This window comes from Hippocampus guttulatus, chromosome 19 (assembly GCF_054856545.1).
Source record: "Hippocampus guttulatus isolate MCC_2025c chromosome 19, RoL_Hgut_1.0, whole genome shotgun sequence".
Lineage (NCBI taxonomy): Eukaryota > Metazoa > Chordata > Actinopteri > Syngnathiformes > Syngnathidae > Hippocampus > Hippocampus guttulatus.
This window is the reverse complement of record NC_141279.1, coordinates 6,560,885-6,581,884: the sequence shown is the minus strand read 5'-3', so window position 1 is coordinate 6,581,884 and position 21,000 is coordinate 6,560,885. Positions and strand designations below refer to the sequence as shown.

The following is a 21,000-nucleotide window of genomic DNA, read 5'->3' as shown; positions in this document are numbered from 1 at the left end:
GCTTTTCCTGTCATTTTATTTTACGAGCAGAGGGCTAAAGGTTTTGTGCTAACACTTGGATTTGTTTTTAAATGTTCTAGCTCGTGGGAGGGGAACGTAGTGAGCAGTGTTGCATTCCCATCCAAACATTCCTTTTGGAATTACGGCCCCAAAAGTCCGTCTTTTTTTCATGGGGAAGTAATCTCCCAAACACATGTGGCAAAATGTGTCACAGCATCTTGTGCATTCAATTATGAAATACTAAAAGAAATTAATTCCACAGATTTGTGTACTCATTCAAATTGCAAAAGTAACTTATGTGAACTCTATACAGAATAGTGCCATATGAAAAATAAAATGAGTCTGCAAAAGGTCTGCTATGCATTTGCTTTTCAAACTGCTAACACGGGGGGAAAAAATCTTTGCCCAATAATGTAAAACACGTCAATAATTTAACATGACACAAACCATGTTTTTAATGCACCTTTCCAGACACGCTAGCTAGACCACACACATAAATTAAGCCACTAAATTCAAGACACATTATGAACCTTTAAAGTGTCAGGTGTTTTCCCAACTCTGACAATTTGGAAAAGTGCCGTGTGAACATTGGAGCCGCAGGATTTGTTTCCTCAGATGAAGGATTTCTTCCTCCTGCTCTTCAACCTTTCTCTGCAAACCACAGATAACCTGAATGAAGAAAAAAAATATGACAGGAACATTTCAATCAACTGGATTAAGTTGAAAAGATTCGAAATACAAGAACACATTTGACTCCATAATCATACCACATCTTTATTGCAGAAGAGTTCGCTCTGGAGAAGCTGACTGGTCGTGGGCCGCACGCTGGGCTCAATACTGGTCAGCTTCAAAATGTAATTGGCTAGGACGGGCCATCTGTTGCTGAAGCAGTCTGGGATTTTGCCTTCTCTCAGGTCCCCTAGTGTCCGGACTCGCTCCATCTCCGTTCCGAAGGGCTGGAAAAGCTCAAGCGCAAGCACCCCGATGCTGTACATGTCCGACTAGGAGAGAAAAGACAAATGTTAAGCAAAGTTGGGGGGGGGGGGGGGGGTGTCAGCTATCACACGCCAACTATAAACACCTTTGAATCATAATGGGGGCTCTTCAGTTGCTCTGGTGACGCGTAGACAAATGTACCGACGCCCATTGTATGTGGGGAATCTGAAGGAAAAAAAAAACATGATTTGAGCTCAAACAATTTGCTATTGTGGTGTTAATTTGACAAAAAAAGGCATTACCACTGAGGGGAGCAATGACGCTTTCATGACTATCGAGTATGAGACCACTGCAGGCCAAACCAAAGTCACCGATGCGAACGTGACGGTCGTGACCGTTGAGGAAAATGTTCCTTGGCTGTCAAGAGATAAAAAGAAGAATTAGCCTCAAGTGCCACTATTAAAAAAAAAAAAACGATGCACAAACTCCAATAAAACATTTACCTTGAGATCTCTGTGAATTATTCCCCGCGAGTGAATGTATTCCACCCCTTCCAGTATCTTTTTAAGCAGGCTGAACGTGTGCTCAGCGTTCACACATCCGTAAGGACCTGGGAAGAATGTTGGGAACGTTTCAAACCGCTCAGTTCAACAAATGTGGCGCGTTCTCTTGTATTGGTAATATGAAATGGATGCAGAGCAAATACATCTTGAAGCGCGCTCCTCTCTGGGCTTCAAATTCCTCTCAGTTATCCAGTCCTTGAGCGAGCGTTCGCAGAGCTGCATTTGGATGTAGAGCATCAGGTGGAGGTGGACCTGTGCACAGCAGAGACCATAACATGATTCAGAAATGACTCGGAACACCCTCGGGGATGAATCAAATACTTATCCGTCAACCAAACTTAATTTTAAGAGCAGCAATAGGAAACACACTGCCCAGTTCTGAGCTTTTGTTGAGAGCAAGGAGCAGCTGGCAGGAGTGTTTGGGTAAAGCAGCTCAGCGAGGCAAGGCGGGCATTTAAAGATTTAAAAACTGCTAAAATCCTTTTCAAGTGGACTCTCGATGTGTCACATCATTTGCAAGACAGAGCAAAAAAATTATAATTGAAAAAAAACAACAACAACAGTATCTCAAGGCACTCTGCTACTCACAAAAGATCTCCTGAAATGACACAGTGAACGGCTTTTATTGCACGTACCTCTTTAGCGGGACTCGCCGTGCGTCTATTGCTCTGATACTGCTCACACTTCTTCTCAACACATGAGAGGCTGTTGTTGTTGACCTCAACGCTGCTCCTGCTGGACTCCGCCTCAAACAGTCCCGACGTGTCCCAACCGACGGCGGGACATTTGGAGGCTTGAGCGGGCCCTCTGCCTCCCAGGAACACGCAGGGGACGTAGTTCTCGGGGAGACGTCGCATCATGTTCGGACACACCCCCTGGCCCTTCTCCTGCGTCAATGCGAGCGGCTTGGCGGGTGGGCCATGACTCGGGGGCACGGCGGCGTTTGAAGAACCATTCACTTGCGGCTGGCTTTGGCTTTCAAAAACGACAGAGTAACTTGAGCTACTGCTGTCGGGGTCCTCGTCAGAACTGCAACAAAAGGGACAATACATGTTCAGAGTTAGACTTTTGGTTTAATGTTTAAAAACACGGGAAGAGAAGCTTGGACAAAATAATCGCGTGGTCGACCGCCATGGCAACATTCAGGTACAAAAATTGGAAATAAGTGCGAGTATAAATATCTTACATGTCTTCTTGAGCAGGTGACGCCAGTTCAGGTAGGAGATTCTCTCCATCTGCAATGGGAGAGAAATTTTGCCGGTGCAGATTTATCCGGAGGTTACAACTGCATTCCCATTCACACCAACAGCAGCAGCAAAAAAAAAAAATCATAATAATAATAAAATTGCAGGAATGTCCTCACATGTGGTGGGCTGCACATGTTCCATCCACGCCGTGTGATAGCCGACGATGTTGACGTGCTGCAAACTGGACAGCACTTTCACTTCCCTGAGGACCTATTGCACAAGCGTCGACAGGAACCCCCACTGATGAGCTGATATTTGGACGCGAAAACAACATTCCCCGCCCCCACAAATAAATAAATAAATAATGGCTTATGGTGGACCACTCACCTTCATGCAATCCTCCTTGGAAACTTTTTTAATGAGAATCTTCTTCACAGCGTAACTTTGGCCATCCAGTTTGTTCACCACCTTTGTTGCAGGTAATAGAAATGTGGTGAACAAAGCTCACCAAACCCAAATTTAAAAAAAAAAAAAAAAACATTCAGGAAGCAAGCACCTTATATACATTTCCATAAGATCCTTTCCCGATTCGACCAACTTCTTCAAACTCGCTCAGATAACGTGACGTCTGGGTTTGAAACAGCCCTTCCTTCAGCCTGCAAGAGGACAAACAGCCACTTAGAACAGGTGATCATTCTTCACAATCATACTGGATTTTATTTGCATGACGCTTTTCATAGCACTCCGACATGCTTCAAGTACTTAAACGAGTCAAAGTAAATTCCACCTGATTGCAGGATTGTGTGCGCTGGCGTTAAGCTGTTGCTGTTCCTGCAAAGTGAGAGGAGAGCACAAACAACACATTATTTCTCAAAATCTTTCAGCCCTACTAGAAATGCATGGATGTCAGATTTTGATTAGAATTGTTTACAACACTGTATATGTAACATTAAAGATGTTCAACAAAACAACCAGATCGATAAATCAACCCATATGTTGAGACGAGTGAGTATCGATACCCAGGTATTGGTACTGGGATTTTATTTTAAAAGATTGGGTAGGCTGGCGATAATTCAGGCCAACCCAAAAATGTGAGATTGAGTAAGTCCGCCTCATGACCATTTACGACATTGATGATGACTTTATTTGATTTTTCTTTTTTTTTTACCTGTGGGTACAGTGAGGAGCTAGCAGCGTTTAGCAGCTCGGCGAAGGCCCGATTGTGTTGGAGTCTGACTGTGCTAAACTCGTCGCTTATGGCCAAAGGCGAGAGAAGATTCATAGATGCCAAGCGCTGCCCAATAACTACAAGACAAAACAAAAATTGCAAAATTTCAGGCGGCAGGAGGATTTCATATCATATCAACGTTGCAGTCCGTACCTTTAAATAGCATCCGCGAGCGTGCTGGGTTACTCTCGTAAACAAAGCACAGGTGCTCCAGCAGAGAGCCCAGTAGGAGGTGGTTGGGGATGGCTGAGGCAAACTCTTGGACGGACGGGTAGCGTCTACCCGCCATGAGCACTTCATGGTGGCTGTCGGTGTCCGAAGCTGGAGAGATGGGGAAAACTGATTGAGAGCATGGCAAGACCACAGCCAGATATGAGTGAAACTTGTGCCGTCTTCAAAAAGAGAAAGAACAACATTATCAAGTGTTTGTGAGTATTCAAATCCAAGTACTTTGACTCGCACCGCACTCCGTTTGGAAACAGAGCTATGCATACATTCTTACTGACCTTTTTTGTTTCTATTTTAGGAACTCTGCTTTGAAAAAGAGCAACACTGCAGATATAAAGGCCACCCATTATTTGACACTGACCAACCTCTCACCGGCATAACAATTACACACACGTTATATCAAAGTTTGAAATATCTTACCTTCTTCAATGACTTTAGCTATTATTTCAACAATGTTTTTTTCTTTTTGGTCCATGATCCCGTAACGACAGCAGAGCAAAAGAGAATGGTGTTCAATTTTAAGGCAAATATACACATCTAGTTGATACATATGGGGGCGTGCACAGCCTTCATGCTTATCTTGAAGGGCCAGTGTCCACCAGACCTCCACCTCACATAGACAGGGATGCAGCATAGGATGAGATAATATTTTAACAGAACCATCTTGAAGGTCTGTCTTAGAAAATAATTATTTTATTATTCAAGCCTCCTGATACAATGGGATTATTTTATTGCCAATTACTTTTGTACATCCTCCTACCCACATATAATAATGCTAAACTTAGCATTGAGATACATAGTCTTTGTTTTTGTTGCAAACGGAAGAAATACTTGGGTTTCGGATCAAAACATTGAGACAAACGTCCCGAATTTCAGTTTTTATTTCGTGGTATTTACATCCATTGTAGATGTGATAAACACAAGTCTCCGAAATTAGGTCGTGGTGCGGGTATTGCTAGCAATGTGCATGTTTTGCATGTCGAACCCAGAGGTCGACTACTGTCTAACGCTTTAAGCTAGTACTGAATAGTCACCTCCTGCTATCTTTACGCGTGTCAACGTTACACAGGACAAACAATTAAGAAGAAAAGCTGCTTACTGTCAAAGTGTACTTCATCGTCCTCTTCGGTGGCAAGACTTGGCAGGCTGCTGCAGTCATGATTACTAACGGCTTTAAGCAGATGGCTTCGGGGAACGAGAAGCTTGTTACTGCTACTAGAACATTCCTCCGATCGCAAGAGCCTGCTGGCGGAGGTTAAACTGTACATGTTAACTGGCCATAATAAATCACCTAGGATCGGAATTAACGTGAGCAGAGGCTAACCTGCCTTGGTTAAAACGAACTTGGCTGCATATTTCCAAAATCAGGCAGAAACTCTCACGAGTTGCACTGCCTGTCGGCGGCCATCTTTCCTCCGACTTGAATGAAGGGACCGTCCACCAATACAACTTATCGCTGCAAAATATAATTTGGTGTCATTAAAAATATGAAACTTTAAAGCAAGCACATATGATTTTGAATGGATACATGTACATTTAAATACATTTCCAAAATAATATGTAGCTCCCTTTGGCAACACTTTATTTGTATGTTCACCACTTGGGCACTTAAGTACGTACGTGCACCCTAAAAGCACACCCAGCCAAAGTTAGCAACGCGGTGATGAAACATTACACTCAGAGGTAAAAAAAAAATGATATAATTTATTTATGTAGTAAAATAGTTTTATTTCAGTTTGCATATTTTGATATGAAATGATGGACATGGTTTTTATTAATATTTTCCCCTCTAATCGTGGTACATGCGCTTTCAAAATGTAAGATTTTACGCAATCATGACTACGGCACGCGGAAGGTGTCGTGCGGTTACATGTAGATATGAATTAAACCATTTTGATCTGATATTTTCATTCTTTTAGTTGGGTGAATTATTAAATTATTTTCTACCACGGCTTGATCCTCTTATTTGTTTCAATGCGCAAATAATACGCAGTAGTGATTCCTTGCAGCGGTCCTTGTACACTGCGCGGTACGTTTTGAGCGCTCGTTTTTTGTTTGTTTACAACATCATGGTGAATTTAAGTTTGGCTGTTTTATCATTGAAAGATGAGTTAAAAAAATGAAAAGTCTATAATGGCAACATAATTTCTTCTGCTGTTGCGCTGCGTTTTACGAATTAACACTTTTCTATTTCGCATTACAACGTCGGGACGTTCTAGTAGTGGCTAAATAGTTATAACATTTCCTGAAAGATGACTGACACATGGTGAGTCGATTTTTGATTTTGAAGTAAGAAGAAGCAAAAACAAAAAAAAAGTGCAGTCGTTGTAATTGCCTGTTTTGGTAGTTCGGATCCTGCTGGAGCCATCAGGGCAATTGACAAGCACTCGGTGCATCGAATCTGCTCGGGGCAGGTTGTGCTGACCTTGGCCACTGCTGTTAAAGAACTGGTGGAGAACAGCATAGATGCTGGGGCCACCCACATTGGTAAGAAAAGGATCAGGGTTGGTAAAAACCCTCACACTCCGTGATTATGTAGAAGAACAGTTGCTTGAAATTGTACGCATTCAGCCCCTTCAGCACATTGCTCAGTGGAACTCAACTAAATTTTCCAGATGTCAAGCTGAAGGAGCACGGAATAGAACTGGTGGAAGTATCCGATAACGGAAAAGGAGTCGAGGAGGCCAACTTTGAAGGCTTGAGTACGCATCTAGGTGTTTATCTGTCCATTCTAATTGATAACATGTTTTGAATGATGACATTTCAACTGTCGCACAGCGTTAAAACATCATACTTCAAAATTGAAGGACTTTTCCGATCTCATCCACGTGGAGACGTTTGGCTTCAGAGGCGAAGCCCTCAGCTCTTTATGTGCTCTCAGGTGAAAAAAAAAAAAGCATGACAAAATAAATGCAACAAATGTGCGACCCACCTTGAGAAACTGTTCTTTAATGTCCTCAGCGAGCGTCATTATCCCCCTGTCATTCTCCCTCCAGTGACCTCAGCGTGGTGACGTGCCATGAGTCCAGCCCCGTGGGGACCAAGCTGGTCTTTGATTACAAAGGCCACTTGGTTCAGCGGCTCCCTCATCCACGGCAGCAAGGTACCACGGTTAGCCTGCAGCAGCTCTTCCTAACCCTGCCCGTCAGACACAAGGAGTTCCAGCGCAATATTAAGAAGGCGAGTTCAATATTGCTTTCACGTCACTCTCTCGCGCGACGCAATATGGAAGTGGACGTCGAGTGGCTTCTGGCTAATGGATTTGCCGTTCACTCGACAGGAGTTCACCAAAATGGTGCACGTTTTGCAGTCCTATTGCATCATCTCCACCGGAGTGCGTCTCACCTGCTCCAACCAAAATGGACAAGGGAAGCGCAACACAGTTGTTAGCACAAGCGGGAGCCACAATATGAGAGACAACATAGGAGCTATATTTGGGCCGAAACAGGTTGGGGGAAAAATAGGATTTGGCAGCACTCATCCCTGACGGAAGTCGGACTTGTTGAACTTTCTTTCTTTCTGCAGCTACAGAACCTTCTCCCCTTTCAGCATGTGCCTCCTAACGAGAAGGTCTTGGAAGAATATGGACTTCAGAATGCGGAACTCCCCCAAAAGCTCTTCAAGTGAGTAACACTGTTGGGCATCTTGTGCTTTTTGTATTAACAATTAAGACATTTTTGGCAGCATCACAGGGTTCGTGTCACAAGCGGAGCACGGCGTGGGAAGAAGCGCCACGGACAGGCAATTCTTTTTTATAAACAAGCGACCGTGTGATCCCCAAAAGGTTTGTAACGGATTTGTTGCCGGGGCCCGGAGAAGAAGTCGCAACGGGGGAAATTTTCCCGCCCAACCTGAATTCCCGTTCGTCTCACCTTGCAGGTGACCAAACTTGTGAACGAAGTCTATCATATGTACAACCGACATCAGTATCCATTTGTTGCCTTGAACATCGAAGTTGCCTCTGGTGAGAAAACACACATGTACCCATGCCACAGTGATGTTTTGTGATTTTTATTTTTTTTTTATACAACGCGATCCGTCATTTTTGTGGGTTTGGCTGTCACAAATTCAGCAAGTAAAGTATTGCTTTGCCGTTGTCATGGTGCCCGATAACTATGCTGAAGTGAGTTGAGGAGCGTCAATGAACCAAAACGTTGTGTTTTTGTGGCATCTTGGCCCGAAAGAACTTCATTGAGACAAAATTACCGGTAGTTCTAATTGGTCCAGATGTTGCAGATTTTCACCTTTTGTGGTTTGGTCTCACTGTCATTTCTGATTCCGATTTATTTATTTATTTTTATTCTCCAGAGCGTGTGGATGTAAACGTAACCCCAGACAAGCGTCAGATTTTCCTTCAGGAGGAGAAACTCTTGTTGGCCGTTCTGAAGTCTTGTCTCATCAGCATGTTTGAAGCCGGTGTCAATAAAATGAGTGTAAACAATGCTGTCATCCCCAGCAGCGGTAAGATGGCCTAATTTTATTCAGGAACTTCGAAAGAATTGTCCGTAATACCATCCGTGACTTAAATTTTTTGCAGCGCCTGCATCCAAACAATCTGAAGAGAACATGCGGAAATCTGGAGATAATACAGGACTAGATATTGACAGCCCAAAGTCATCCCTGAACTTGGCTGGTCTGAAAGCTGCTTTTTCAAGTCACCGCAGCTTCAATTCTGGTGTCAATTTCAACATGTCAAAAGCTGCCAATCACAACCCGGCGCAACAAACCCTCAAGTCTTTCTTAAAGGACACTGGAAATCCAGGTGTAAATCGTCCTTTCGGACTCACACGTAATTTAAAAACAGGCTACTCAGCGGGGAGGTCAGCGCTGGATGGGTTCAGGTATGGCAAGGGGACAGCTTGCACCGATATTAACTCCAAAGACATTTTTCTATCCAATTTGGACAACAATCCTTCAACAGATAATCCGAATTGTGATCAGCACTCGCCTACTTTTGATGCGGAAGAACCCAGCATAAAAAAGGAAGCACTGACAGAGACAACAACTCAAGTCCACAAAGCTCTCCAAGAGTCACACTCGCAACCTGAAGCAACGACTCATAGTGAGGGCAGCTCAGCGAGTCCAGATTTGAAACGAGCCAAGAAAGAGAATCTGGGCTGCGCGGTGGATGCGCCGGTCAGTTTACAGAAGAGGGCGGTGCCGCTCCATTTTACGTTGCAAGAACTGACCGGGAAGATTAAGAGGTTACGGGACCAAAAGCAGAAGCGGGAAACCTGTGAGGAGCTCCGGTACAGACGCTTTAGAGCCAAAATTAACCCGGGAGAAAGCCAACGTGCTGAGGAAGAGCTGAAGAAGGAGATCAGGTAGACTCGCATTGTAAAAATGCATACACTATAAGGATCAGCACAATGTCCACTGTATTGATGCTAAAAAAAAAACACTGCACTATTTATGCCAAATCTACAGTCAAAATCTGTGTTAGTGAGCACTTCTCCTTCAATAGCAATAGCATAATTATGACATGTGTGCCTTAGGCTGGCCAAAATAAAAAGCCTAAAATGTGAATGGAACAAGCGTAATACGTTTCAGGGTTTGTCTTGCGCATTTCAAATTGATGAGTTTCCGTTGTGCGTCTCTCGCCACCCAACAGCAAAGACATGTTCAAAGAGATGGAGATTGTGGGGCAGTTTAATCTGGGCTTCATCATCACCAAACTCAACTCGGACATCTTCATAATCGACCAGCATGCCACAGATGAGAAATACAACTTTGAGATGCTGCAGCAGCACACAGTGCTCCAAGGGCAAAAACTCATTGCGTAAGAATCCAAACATTTACTTTTTATCATTGTATTTGTAACTCGCGCATAAGTATTTCTTCCACAAACAAATGTCAGGAAAAGCCTCCTAGAACATCTGAACTGGATTTGAAGTTTATACCACTTTTGTCCCACAATGTATTGTATTTCTATATATTTGTTCAATCAAATTGGATCGGATTGTGCCGTTCAAGTATTGTATTTATATATACTCTTTATTTTTCAGCCCTCAAAAACTTCACCTCACCGCAGTCAACGAGAACGTACTTATGGAAAACATCGACGTTTTTCGAAAGAATGGCTTTGAATTTCAGATTGATGAAGATGGTACGAACACGATTTTGTATTTGGAAGTTTAAGAAAAACGATTTCTAGTTTAGTAATCATATTCAACCATTTTCCACACACGCTGTCAATGCAGCTCAGGTGATGGAGAGGGTCAAGTTGGTGTCTTTGCCTACGAGTAAGAACTGGACATTTGGGCCAGCGGACATTGAGGAGCTGATCTTCATGCTGAGTGACAGCCCGGGGGTCATGTGTCGGCCGTCACGCGTCAGGCAGATGTTTGCCTCCAGAGCTTGTCGGAAATCTGTGAGTTTCGACGCCCCGGGGTGTTCCCGCTATTTGTCGGATTAGTTTACAGTTTGACATATGATGCTGTCTGAATCTGTGTTAGGTGATGATTGGCACCGCGCTGAGTACAAGCGAGATGAAGAAACTGGTGGGTCACATGGGTGAGATTGAGCAGCCGTGGAACTGTCCTCACGGGAGGCCCACCATGAGACACCTGGTCAACCTGGACATCATCTCGCAAGACTGATCGAGAAGAAGAGCAGTGCCATTTAAAGACTATGCAGGGCCAAGTTCACCTGATGAATCCAAAGTTTTTTTCAATCCTGTTCTATTTTTTTTTAACTCATAAATACCGTCGAGATGTTTCAAGTGTCTTACGTCAACACGTGGTATAGTTTTATTTCCGAATAAACATTATTATATCATATAAACAATGCATACTCTATTTTTCCGTATTTTAAAATCAGAATTCTCCAACCTAGCTCACTTACTTTTAACTGGTGTTGAAACGTTTTTATTTTCTGCCACAATATCAATTTACACTAATTCAGTAACTAGAAATATTTTGTTCATCTATTAGCCACCAAGTCATGAATTTGTTTCCGCAAAATGTCATTTACAAGCCAAATACAATCAAAAATCATTGTTCAGTCTTACGATATTTGAATATATTCAAAAGAATGAGGCATCCTTTCCAATCGTTCCACTTTGACTCATTCAATATGGCGGCCCTTTTGACGTACAATCAGCGTTGAATGCAGCGCGGAAGCTACGGTAGCTTCTAGTTGCCACGGAAACCAGTTGTTTATTTTCTGGTTCGGGTCAGACTCCGCACGTTTCACTTTTGAACACACGTTAAATAGAAAATGACATTTTTTTTTAACAATGCCAACACAATGGTGTACTAATGTTATTGATTTTCAAAATCAAGTCACATCGCGATGCTATACGGGAGTCCAAATTTAGCAAGTTATTCTTCTGCTTCGAAACTGACGCATCACGACGACGACGAGCAGCACGACGATGGTTTATTTGAACTGCCTTCGTTCTTTGTTTTAACTTTTCAGAGGTAAATTAACTTTCTTTTGTAGATGACTAATTTCTACGGAATAGCACAACAGGGAATGAACGCGGTCACGGCGTCTCTGACAGATATGAAGGCGAAACAAAAGATGGGCTCTTCCATGGGAGAGGGACTGCCAAGTTTAAAGGCGGTCATTCTTATAAGGTAAAAAAAACAAAACAAATAAAGCCATCAACTTTTTTTCCGAATGAAATCAACTTGCACATCTTCCAGGACATTTTTTTTAACTGAGCTACAGTGTGAGTTTGCCTCACTTATTAAATACATCTTGTTATGTCAAACACAACACTACAACGCGTTTGCATTTAACATGAAATATTTTTACAGTTGTCTTTCCACCTAAAACGTGTTCCTCCTATCACGTGAATTTAAAAAGACAATATGAAGCTCGAGCATTGTTTTTTTTTTTTTTTAAAGGGTATGTTCTCCATGGGAGTCATGCAAGGAACCGGGGTCTTCACATGGGCTGACAAAGTGACATATGAGGTAGGATTGTATTAGAATGGGGTCCAAAAAAAAATAAAAAACCCACATAAAGATGCGTTACATTTCTCGGCAACAGGGAGAGTTCGTTCACAACATGCCGATGGGCCAAGGCAAGTACATTTGGTCAGACGGCAGCTCTTATGAAGGAGACGTGTGCAATGGCGTCAGGCATGGCAACGGAACGTACAAAAGCGGTAATGCCACCTACAAAGGTCAATGGAATCACAGCAAGCGGCACGGAAAGGTAACACGCAACACTGTCAATATTATTACATTGAGAAGGAGATGATAATTATGACTAGTCTTTGTCTTGTTGTTTCTCGTTCTTGTTAGGGCACTGTGTATTATAACCAGGAGGAGACTTCTTGGTACAAAGGCAACTGGGTGTTGAACAAAAGAGAGGGATGGGGAATAAGGCGGTAAGACTGTAGTTGTGAATATAATCAGTGGAGGAATGAACAACATTGCAAATACTTGGTTAACTCGACCAGAATAGATTTAGCCGATTTCTGTCTGTTTTATTTTACTTGCAGTCGCTAAATTTGACATATTTGTCATTTCTGTGTGGACTTTTTTTTTTTTCAAACAGCTACCCTTCTGGTAACATTTATTTTGGCGAGTGGAAGCATAACTTGAGGAATGGCGATGGCACCATGAGATGGCTGAATCAGGGACAGGTCTACATTGGTAACTGGCATGACGGAGTCCAGGTAGAATATGAAAATATGACATATACACTTACTTTTTAGTACTTTTCAGGGGGCCGTACTCAGCTGATAATTTTTCTTCACCGCCAGCAAGGCCACGGTACACACGTGTGGCTCATGAAACGGACTGAACCCGGAGCTGAATTTCGTCCCAGTAATCAGTACACTGGGAATTTTTTCCATGGTTACAGACACGGACCGGGCATCTTTTACTATGCTGGCGGTGCCACCTATGAGGGTGGATGGCAAGACAATAAAAAACACGGAAAGGTGAATTCAATATTTAGTTTGCTTGTTTTGATCACTGCTGTTTTTTGGATTCTTTTTTTTTTTTTTACAGTATGTAATTATCAATATGAATGTATATGGGACATTATTCACGGGGTGAATAATGTCTCTAGCTAGCTAGCTACAATTGTGCCTATGTACTTCCGAGCTACATAACGAGCAAGCTAGATATTTTTTGACGTACTGACCTTCAGTTTGACTGAGAAAAATAGCTAGCTATCAGTTAAGCTGAAGGCCACGCATATTTACAAAAAGGGTGAAAAGGCGCCCATTTTGTATTTATCTTTAGGGAAAAGTTACTCTTAAGGACGGCTATGTTTTCCAAGGACAATTCCTTAATGACAAGATGGTGACCCCCATTATGACAGCAAACCAGGCCCCAGTCCTACTTGGTAAACAGCCGTTGCACGTCATTTTAGTCAGCAATAGTGATATAGATAGATGATAATGCATGGATCAATATTCTAACTTGCTTTTTGTGTCATGGGCATTTCCCGCATCAGGTACGGACGAATCTTCTCTTGGACCAGACATGACCGTCAACATAGATTCTATTTTGGAGAAAATACCTCAGAGAAAACGAGATATTGAGCACAAACAGGTCAGTGCCCAATTTGTGAGCACATCTGTGACAAAAAGCTCTTTGTAAAGATAGTAATGATCGATTTGAATGACAATGAGAGGCTTTTGCCGCCATTGCATTAGTTAAATAAAATGTTACCTGAATGAATTTTGAAAGCAAGCATTTTTACAGAACTAAATACATTGTATTTAAATGAAATACAACTACTGTACTGGATTTAAAAAGTTGAAATCAGTACCATTGAACATCCAAGTCAGTGATTCTTTCCTTTAACACGAGAGGAAGGCCACATACCGTTGGTGGTACTCGTGCGTTGATGATGCCTGTGATGCTTTCCTTTATCGCTAGAGGGAGCCCACGTACCGTTGACGGTATCGTGCGTTGAAGATGCCTGTGTTGCTTTCCTTTACCGCTAGAGGGAGCCCATGTACCGTTGGTGGTACTCATACGTTGAAGATGCCCGTCACTTTACTGGCGTAGATGGAAAAAGAAAGATACATTATTTGTCATCAATAAATGATTTGCCGACCAATCAATTAAAATTGGATAATTTCCCACCTTGATTCGCTTTGGAAGGCTAATATGCTGTGTGCTATTTCTTCATGCCTGCCGCTCACATGTTCATGTTCACAGGTGAGGTTTGTTCTGCTGAGGCACAAGACGGAGCTGAGGTCCATCTATCGTTTCTACAGCCGACTCGGCCAACCTCAGATTCCCGGCGGCGCCTTCCTGCTGTCCCGCATGCAGCTGTGGCGCCTGCTCAAAGACTGTTACGTCCACCATCACGGCGTCTCCTTGGCGGAGCTTGACCTTTTCATACGGGGTGAGAGGTGTATTCGGCAACAGTCAAACAGCAAATATGTCAGGGATTGGCCGATGCACACGAAGCGTCCAATTTTAATTTGTTCGCTGATCCGCGCGGTCGCCGATTAACTCTCCTTTTGTGTCAGATAACCCAGACCCAGCGGAGGTTCATTCCCCCTTTACTCCCATCATGCTCAGTCGGTTCCTCAGTTGCCTCGTAATCATCGCCTACCACATCCACCACAACGACATGGAGTAAGACATGTTTTTTGTTTTTTTTTCCTTCCCCAATTCTCATCCCCTCGCAAAGTTTTTACAAAGCTGCAAAGTTCAAATGTACAGTGGGGGAAAAAAGTTCTCCCTACCAGGAGTCATTTTCTGAAAGGATGACGACTACTCTTCTTGTTGCAGGTCATCAAATCACCTCCTGGCTGCGTGTTTCGCTAAACTATTGATTGATGATATATTTCCGAATGCCAAGAATGTAAAAGGTAGGAAGAAGAAATCAAACATGGATGGAATATTCTGTTATTTTTTTCATTACGAACAGGAGCTAAACTATCTGAACGCTGGTCTGTCCATAAATTGGGATTGGGTGTCCCCCCCAAAGGTTTCCTTTTTAAGCCGCCAGAGCGCACAATTGTGGCCGTGGACTTCCTCGTGAAATGCTGGAAGGTATACCGGGCCTACTGCAGGGTCAACAAAGCACCCAGGGATGACAGCACCATGACAAACCGCCACATACTGTGGCTGTATCAGGTTAACGCCGTTCATGCCGCGAGGAAATCATCCCCGTAGTTTCTAAAGCATTTGTTTTCCCCACGCTAGGATCTCCATCTTTACGACAACGATTTGACCATCGTGAGGGTCATCGATATCATCTGCGCAGAGACCCTGGATCCCAGCAACCGGTCCGCCTGCATGGAACATGAGGTTAGACGCTTTGTCCAGTGGAATCGTTGACGTATTATACGGACTAAAAACGTATGGATTTTCCTGACGCTACAGATTACGTTCCTGGAATTTTTTGAGGTGCTTCTTGGCTGCGGCGAGGTGAAGTGTCAGCAGGTCAGAGGTTTTTACTTGTAAGAAACACTGACTACATAAAAAAATATATATCGATATATTTAATTGTATGGCGTAAGAAGTTACAGTAACAGGCCAGATGACATTTGCTCGACAGATGACGGGTCCTTATCCCAAGATAGGACCGTCTCGATCATCTTCAGGTTTGTGTATTCACAAAACACCTGAAATTTTCTCCAGCGAGTATGTAAAAGGTTCTCCCGTGCACCTTCTCAATGTTTTTGACTTTCTCCAGCGCTAGCGCGTCAGTGGCAACAAACGCTGGCCCAAGACCGTGAACTGGATGCTTGGAGTCATAAGATCCACCACTTCTTCAAACGCATGTTCTTCCCCGCCGTCGACCTCCTCCGCTTACTCTGACCGGTTCGACGCGACAAAAAGGCGACTCTCGCTCCGATTTGAAAATGAGCAAACTGTCTCCACGACGCTCCGGCTCGGAAAATATTTTATAAAAGTGTTTCATTATATTGCGAAGACTCCTTTCTTTGACTCCAATTTTATTGAGGGTAAATCATCAAACAAGTTACAATATTTTCAAAAATAAAACGGCAACTATTTTTCTGAGGCGGAGGGGAGGGGGTGCCCTTTTACAGAATGAAAAAAGAAGATATGATACATAGTTACAGCGGTGGCGTGAAGTACATGAGGTCACGGGGGCAAACAGACTGCCGGATCCTGTCCTTGGGGTTCGGCGTGAATAGAAACAAGGACGCCTCTGCTGTCTCGGCCTGTAAAATATGCAAAATAAACACGATGCGAATATGAAGAAAGCAAGTTACGGTCGAGGCTTGTGTCAATTTGAAAGAAAAGTTTGAACCTGTGGTGGCTGCGGGGTTAACGGAGAAGGTTCTTTGGTGACAGTGAGCAAAACTGTGAAGGGGGAAAAAACCAATACGACACTAAACCAAGAGTGTACCAATACCTGAAGTGCAGTGACCCCCCCCCCCCCCCCAAAAAAAAAGTGATCCCCAGTGCAGTCCATAATCCAAGAGATTAAAATTAAAGAGCTGTGACTATTACTCAAAAATAAAACTCAAGCGCACATGCATCATATATGTGTGTGTGTAAAATCATCATACCGTCTTCCTGCAGAGTCAGATGCTCAGATTGAGCTCTGGCGACCGCTTCCAGCTGGCCCCCGCCAGAAGGTGCGTCCACAAGAAGGGAGAAAGAAGCGGGGGCGTCGGCATTTTCTCTTTGGACGGGCAGCGGCTCTGGGTTACATCTGGCGCTTCGGTCGCCAGGGCGGCAGAGGGGAGTCCAAGCGGCCTTGGACTGGGCGGGGCTTCTGACGGTCTGCCCCAATGCGAGGGAGCGACGAGTGACCCTTCTTGGAGTCGAGTATTCGGTGAGGGGCGAGGCGTGCGGCGGCGCGGCGGCACTCAGGCGGCTGGATCGCCTCACGCCACCTGCCGTCCACAGTTGGAGCGTGAGGTCGGCAGTGGTGGGATCTACTTTTTTTTTTTTTTCATTGCTAAGTTATGGAAACAAATATTCTATATAATATATATGGGGAGGGGAAGCTTTTTTAGTTTTGTACATTTCAAGTTTTTTGAAGGCGAAAAAAAATAAGTACATCATTTGAGTATTTTTGCCACTTCTGTATTTCAACAACAATCCACACCACACCGCGGAATTTCTCACAGGCTTACCGGGAGTCTTGGCTGGGCTCTCCACACAGAAGAAGCCCCCATCAAAAACCACAACATCAGACCGACGTGGCGCTCCGCGAGAGGGCGGGCGGGGCTCGCCGTCGGTGGCGTCACCTGCGGCCTTTGCGGCCTCGGCCGCCTTCTTTTGGGCTCTCATGGCCGCTTTCACCGCTGCCAGGCCGGACCTGGCCCCCGCCTTGCTTCCTGTTGGCTTGGCAGGCGCTGGTGCGGGTTTCTGCGGCGACAAAAGTTTTTTACAAAAACTGGATATATTTACCGCGCAACCAGGGTGACCCTCAAACGGGACTTCAATTCGTCACCTTGACCGTTTTCTTCTGTCGGGGTGACGGCGGTTTGGGTTCTTCCAGCCAGTTTCGCGCCTCCGCTTCTTTGAGGGCGTCAAACTTCCTGTGAACCTCTTCCACCTGGCAAAGAGCGGCGGGTCATCTTTCAGCGCCATTTGGAAACAAGCGACAGCACTCGTACGGAGGACTCACTTGGAAGTAAACCATGTCCCAAAAGCCTTCCAGATCGCTGCAGGTGGTGAGCTTCGCCCCTCGGCGCAGCTCGCAGTCGTCCACCAGGCCGCCGAACTGGTTGAAACGCTCTTTCATGAGCAGCCTGGCCTGGCCCACCGTTGTACGCAGGCGGCCTCGCACTGAACACACACGGAGGGAATGCGGGCGTTGTCTCATTTGCGCCAAAAACGAACCCACGCGGAGCGGTCGCTTCACTCACTCTCCTCAGGGATGGACTCGTCTTCCACTCTCGTCTGCCACTGATCACACAGGGATGTCAATGTGTCCGACTCGTTGGCCAGCTGTGACCTGGGCATTGGAAAACAAACAAAAAAAAAAAAAATCCACGAATTGAGAAAAGCGTTTTAAGATTTGAACAACTTCAAATTCAACAAGCTAACCTGAAGTATGGCACATCACGCTTTGGTTGAAGGGGGCTGCTCGGCATCGGAGAACCCGCCGTGAGAGGAGAAGGAGGACGGTGTGGAGAGGATCGGCGTGGCTCAGCCTGACGTTCGCGTTCGAGTTTGGCTTGCGAGCGCGTCAAGTACGGCGACACGGACATCGGCGCGAGGAAGCGATCAGCCGAGCGAGGTGTGAGAGGCACAAAAGAGAAAGCTTCCAAGCCGGCGGGAGCCTGGAAGACAAAGCCCTCGGGAGCGAACGAGGGCGGCTCGACTCGTCCTTGGTCTGCCGCTGCGGTCTCCCCCTCAGAGCGAGTCGTCAATTTGAGTTTCTCAAATTCCTCCTCTGGCGCCGGATTATCCTGCTCCAAAAGCAAGTTGCGAGAAGAGCCAAGAGAGACATGAATTGCGCTGCCGGTGAAAAAGCAACATTCCATTTTTTTAAAGCGTGACGTGCGTCAGAAATGCTCACTTGGGTCACGAGCGGATGTTCGGCCGGGTTGTCGTCGGCTACAAAAAGACGCATAATCGACCAATTAGTCTCATTCGAGGAGGGGACCAAACGAGCAGCTCGTCTGACCAAACGCCACAATTGCGCACCTGCGTCGTTCCTTTGGCTCGCACAGGCCCGTGGCGAAGGGGAAACAATGGCTCTTCTCCTTGTGATTCTCTGATCTACGTGAAATGAGTACCCGTTGAAACAATGCCATTTTCTCGATTTAAAGTCGCAAAGGAGCCTGGCATGTCATCAATTCATACCTGCCAATGTGTCCTTTGGTTGATTTTGGACTGCAGGGGGCGCTGTCACAGTCCTGTTAGCCGATCTGGTTGAGTGTCCTCTTCCAACGGTCCCCACTACGAAACAAATCGGGAAAGCCAATGAGATTGGGGGAACAAGCGCAATAAGTTTGACGACATGCTTTGTGGTAGTCACCGCCACAAATTTCTATTTTTTTATCCAAACCTGACGCTGCTTTGACAGAAATGGCCCTGGTTGGTCTTTGAGGAGCAGTTGAATCTGAAAAGAGGGGAATTAAAAAATATTTGCAGTCACATGAAACTGTTTAGAAACTCCAAACACCCAATAATTTGCATACAAATATGAAAGAAGTATTTTGTTTGATAATTTCCCTTTTAGGAAAATAAGAATGTACCTTTCTTTGCAGCCGTATTTGAACGGAGCGTCTTCAGAGGCTGCGCAGAGTGAGGCACAAGAAAGGTACGATGACGCAACGTTGTGTGAGCAACGACTCTAATCTGAGCATTTGAAAAATCTGAAATTAGATCGAGTCGCACCTTCTGCAATTGCTGCTGCTGCTGCTGCTGTTTCATTGAACGGGTGACTCTGCTGCTTTGTGATGGAGCCGCGTCTGTTTTGTTCTAGGATAGAAAAAGTAGAATTGCAAGTCAAGGTACTACAAGACCCGATCCATTTTTTTTTTTAACGGTGTTTAATCCTCATTAGGGTGGCAGGTGAGCCGAAGACTCTCAACTGACTTTGGGCGAGGTGGTCACACTAACCTCTTTTGCTTTTGAGGCCGCCGGTACCGCAGGCCAGGAGAAAACCGTGTCTTTCGGGTGATACAAGCCAGTCTTAAACACTCCCTTCTGTTCCCTCTCTTGCTTTTCTTTCTCTTTCTGGAGGGCCTTTCTCTCTTTCCAGCGAGCAAGCTGTTTCAGCTTCTCTTCTAAAACCTTGTCTGCAAATAAATATGATTGGAAAGAAGGAAGTTTATCAATCATGAGGTGCACCTTGGATGTGTGTGAGATGGAGACAACTACTTTTGGCAGATTTTTCCTTGACGTTTGTGACGTCTTTCATTGCTGGCGTGTTGGTCACAGCAGAGTTATCCAGATTAGTTTCCTGCTCTGTGAGATTGTCCAGCTGCCTTCGTGCATCCACAGCCCGCCCTCGATTCTCCTTCTGGTTCTGACTGATTCTGTGGGACATTTTCACCCTCAGCATGGCCACACTGCTGTCCCGGCGGCGCAAATAAGAAAATTGGCAATCCATGGTGATGATACGCCTGTAGTAAATAGTAGGGGGAGGGGGGGGGGGGGGGTGGAAAATGTCAAATACATGATTTACAAAATATATTGTGTGTGTCTGTACTTTGAATATTTTTCCCCCTGGCGATTTTTACGGTACATTTCAGATTCTCTACGTTTGACTCAGCTTCTTTTCTCGGTCTTCGTTTATACAGTCTGTATGCCTACTTAAACATCAAAGTACTTTTGTTATAATTTCGGATATAGTATCGATTCACCAAGAGGTGACATATACATGCAATTTTCGGTCAAATAAATACACAAATTTGGGGTCGTACACATCATTGTAAAGGCAACCGAAAACAGTGTGCACAGTCGCGAACGGTTTAGCTAACAATAATACCGTCCCTTACGATAGATAGCGTTCAGGAGGCTACGGAGAGTGAAACCTTGAAAACTAACGTTTTGCAAACAATTGATGATTAAATTCCTCTTACCTTTTGGTTAGGAAGATAAAAACAATTTGAAAATAATGGCAGAACACGCCCAGCTACGACTTCAAGCGAACATGTGCGGATAACTATTTGAATTTAGTCTTGCGATCTGATTGGTCTGACGTCGAATATTGCTGATTTTTCATTGGCGCTTCAACTTCTCTACTTCCGCTTTATAAAAATTATTTAACAGTATTCTGATTGGCTGGACGTCAAAAATAGCTTTTTTTTCATTGGCGCTTCAACTTCTCTACTTCCGCTTTATAAATTAAAAATTCTTTAACAGTATGTTAAGTAACATACACAAAACGAAATAATCAAAGACAAACAAACGGAAAAACATGTCAGAGGTCCATTAGAAAAGTTTTACAAACTTTGAAGACGTTAAAACGTGAGCACAAAATTGACATT

The 21,000-nt window shown here is 44.4% G+C and overlaps 4 protein-coding genes across 6 annotated transcripts; 2 read left to right on the top strand and 2 right to left on the bottom strand.

Annotated features, from left to right (window-relative positions):
• Nucleotides 1-430: 430 nt before the first annotated feature.
• Nucleotides 431-5,410, bottom strand: eif2ak1 (eukaryotic translation initiation factor 2-alpha kinase 1). 2 transcript variants are annotated; one of them, XM_086137801.1, is made up of 15 exons: nucleotides 5,242-5,410; nucleotides 4,068-4,235; nucleotides 3,855-3,991; nucleotides 3,474-3,517; nucleotides 3,243-3,342; nucleotides 3,074-3,154; nucleotides 2,863-2,956; nucleotides 2,686-2,734; nucleotides 2,135-2,528; nucleotides 1,643-1,751; nucleotides 1,440-1,546; nucleotides 1,239-1,353; nucleotides 1,082-1,161; nucleotides 768-1,001; nucleotides 431-669 (listed from the first exon to the last, which is right to left on the bottom strand). In XM_086137801.1, exons 1-15 carry the CDS (start codon nucleotides 5,408-5,410, stop codon nucleotides 541-543), a joined length of 2,010 nt encoding a protein of 669 aa, XP_085993927.1. In that variant the 3' UTR covers nucleotides 431-540. The 2 variants fall into 2 exon arrangements, with proteins under 2 accessions (XP_085993927.1, XP_085993926.1); XM_086137800.1 differs by lacking the exon at nucleotides 5,242-5,410 and adding an exon at nucleotides 4,563-4,776.
• Nucleotides 5,411-5,555: 145 nt separating this feature from the next.
• On the top strand, nucleotides 5,556-10,895 carry pms2 (PMS1 homolog 2, mismatch repair system component). Its single transcript, XM_086137798.1, has 15 exons — nucleotides 5,556-6,408; nucleotides 6,490-6,629; nucleotides 6,758-6,844; nucleotides 6,921-7,023; nucleotides 7,139-7,322; nucleotides 7,423-7,590; nucleotides 7,668-7,765; nucleotides 7,827-7,926; nucleotides 8,022-8,106; nucleotides 8,451-8,603; nucleotides 8,680-9,466; nucleotides 9,754-9,921; nucleotides 10,148-10,248; nucleotides 10,343-10,512; nucleotides 10,598-10,895. The coding sequence occupies exons 1-15, from the start codon at nucleotides 6,395-6,397 to the stop codon at nucleotides 10,739-10,741; spliced, it is 2,502 nt and encodes an 833-aa protein (XP_085993924.1). The 5' UTR covers nucleotides 5,556-6,394; the 3' UTR covers nucleotides 10,742-10,895.
• Nucleotides 10,896-11,323: 428 nt separating this feature from the next.
• Nucleotides 11,324-15,999, top strand: rsph10b (radial spoke head 10 homolog B). Of its 2 annotated transcripts, none has more exons than XM_086099495.1 (17): nucleotides 11,324-11,563; nucleotides 11,647-11,722; nucleotides 11,996-12,064; nucleotides 12,141-12,308; nucleotides 12,398-12,483; nucleotides 12,654-12,774; nucleotides 12,862-13,041; nucleotides 13,349-13,451; nucleotides 13,563-13,660; nucleotides 14,276-14,465; nucleotides 14,593-14,701; nucleotides 14,858-14,937; nucleotides 15,057-15,205; nucleotides 15,275-15,379; nucleotides 15,455-15,514; nucleotides 15,630-15,675; nucleotides 15,768-15,999. In XM_086099495.1, the coding sequence occupies exons 1-17, from the start codon at nucleotides 11,436-11,438 to the stop codon at nucleotides 15,890-15,892; spliced, it is 1,893 nt and encodes a 630-aa protein (XP_085955621.1). In that variant the 5' UTR covers nucleotides 11,324-11,435; the 3' UTR covers nucleotides 15,893-15,999. The 2 variants fall into 2 exon arrangements, with proteins under 2 accessions (XP_085955621.1, XP_085955622.1); XM_086099496.1 differs by having other exon boundaries at nucleotides 15,455-15,531; nucleotides 15,768-15,832.
• Nucleotides 15,983-20,670, bottom strand: dlgap5 (discs, large (Drosophila) homolog-associated protein 5). Its single transcript, XM_086099494.1, has 17 exons — nucleotides 20,593-20,670; nucleotides 19,889-20,133; nucleotides 19,628-19,806; nucleotides 19,403-19,486; nucleotides 19,261-19,300; nucleotides 19,071-19,124; nucleotides 18,866-18,961; nucleotides 18,707-18,781; nucleotides 18,579-18,616; nucleotides 18,104-18,468; nucleotides 17,923-18,011; nucleotides 17,682-17,842; nucleotides 17,505-17,609; nucleotides 17,185-17,419; nucleotides 16,612-16,941; nucleotides 16,350-16,402; nucleotides 15,983-16,260 (listed from the first exon to the last, which is right to left on the bottom strand). Exons 2-17 carry the CDS (start codon nucleotides 20,118-20,120, stop codon nucleotides 16,153-16,155), a joined length of 2,244 nt encoding a protein of 747 aa, XP_085955620.1. The 5' UTR covers nucleotides 20,121-20,133; nucleotides 20,593-20,670; the 3' UTR covers nucleotides 15,983-16,152.
• Nucleotides 20,671-21,000: the final 330 nt, after the last annotated feature.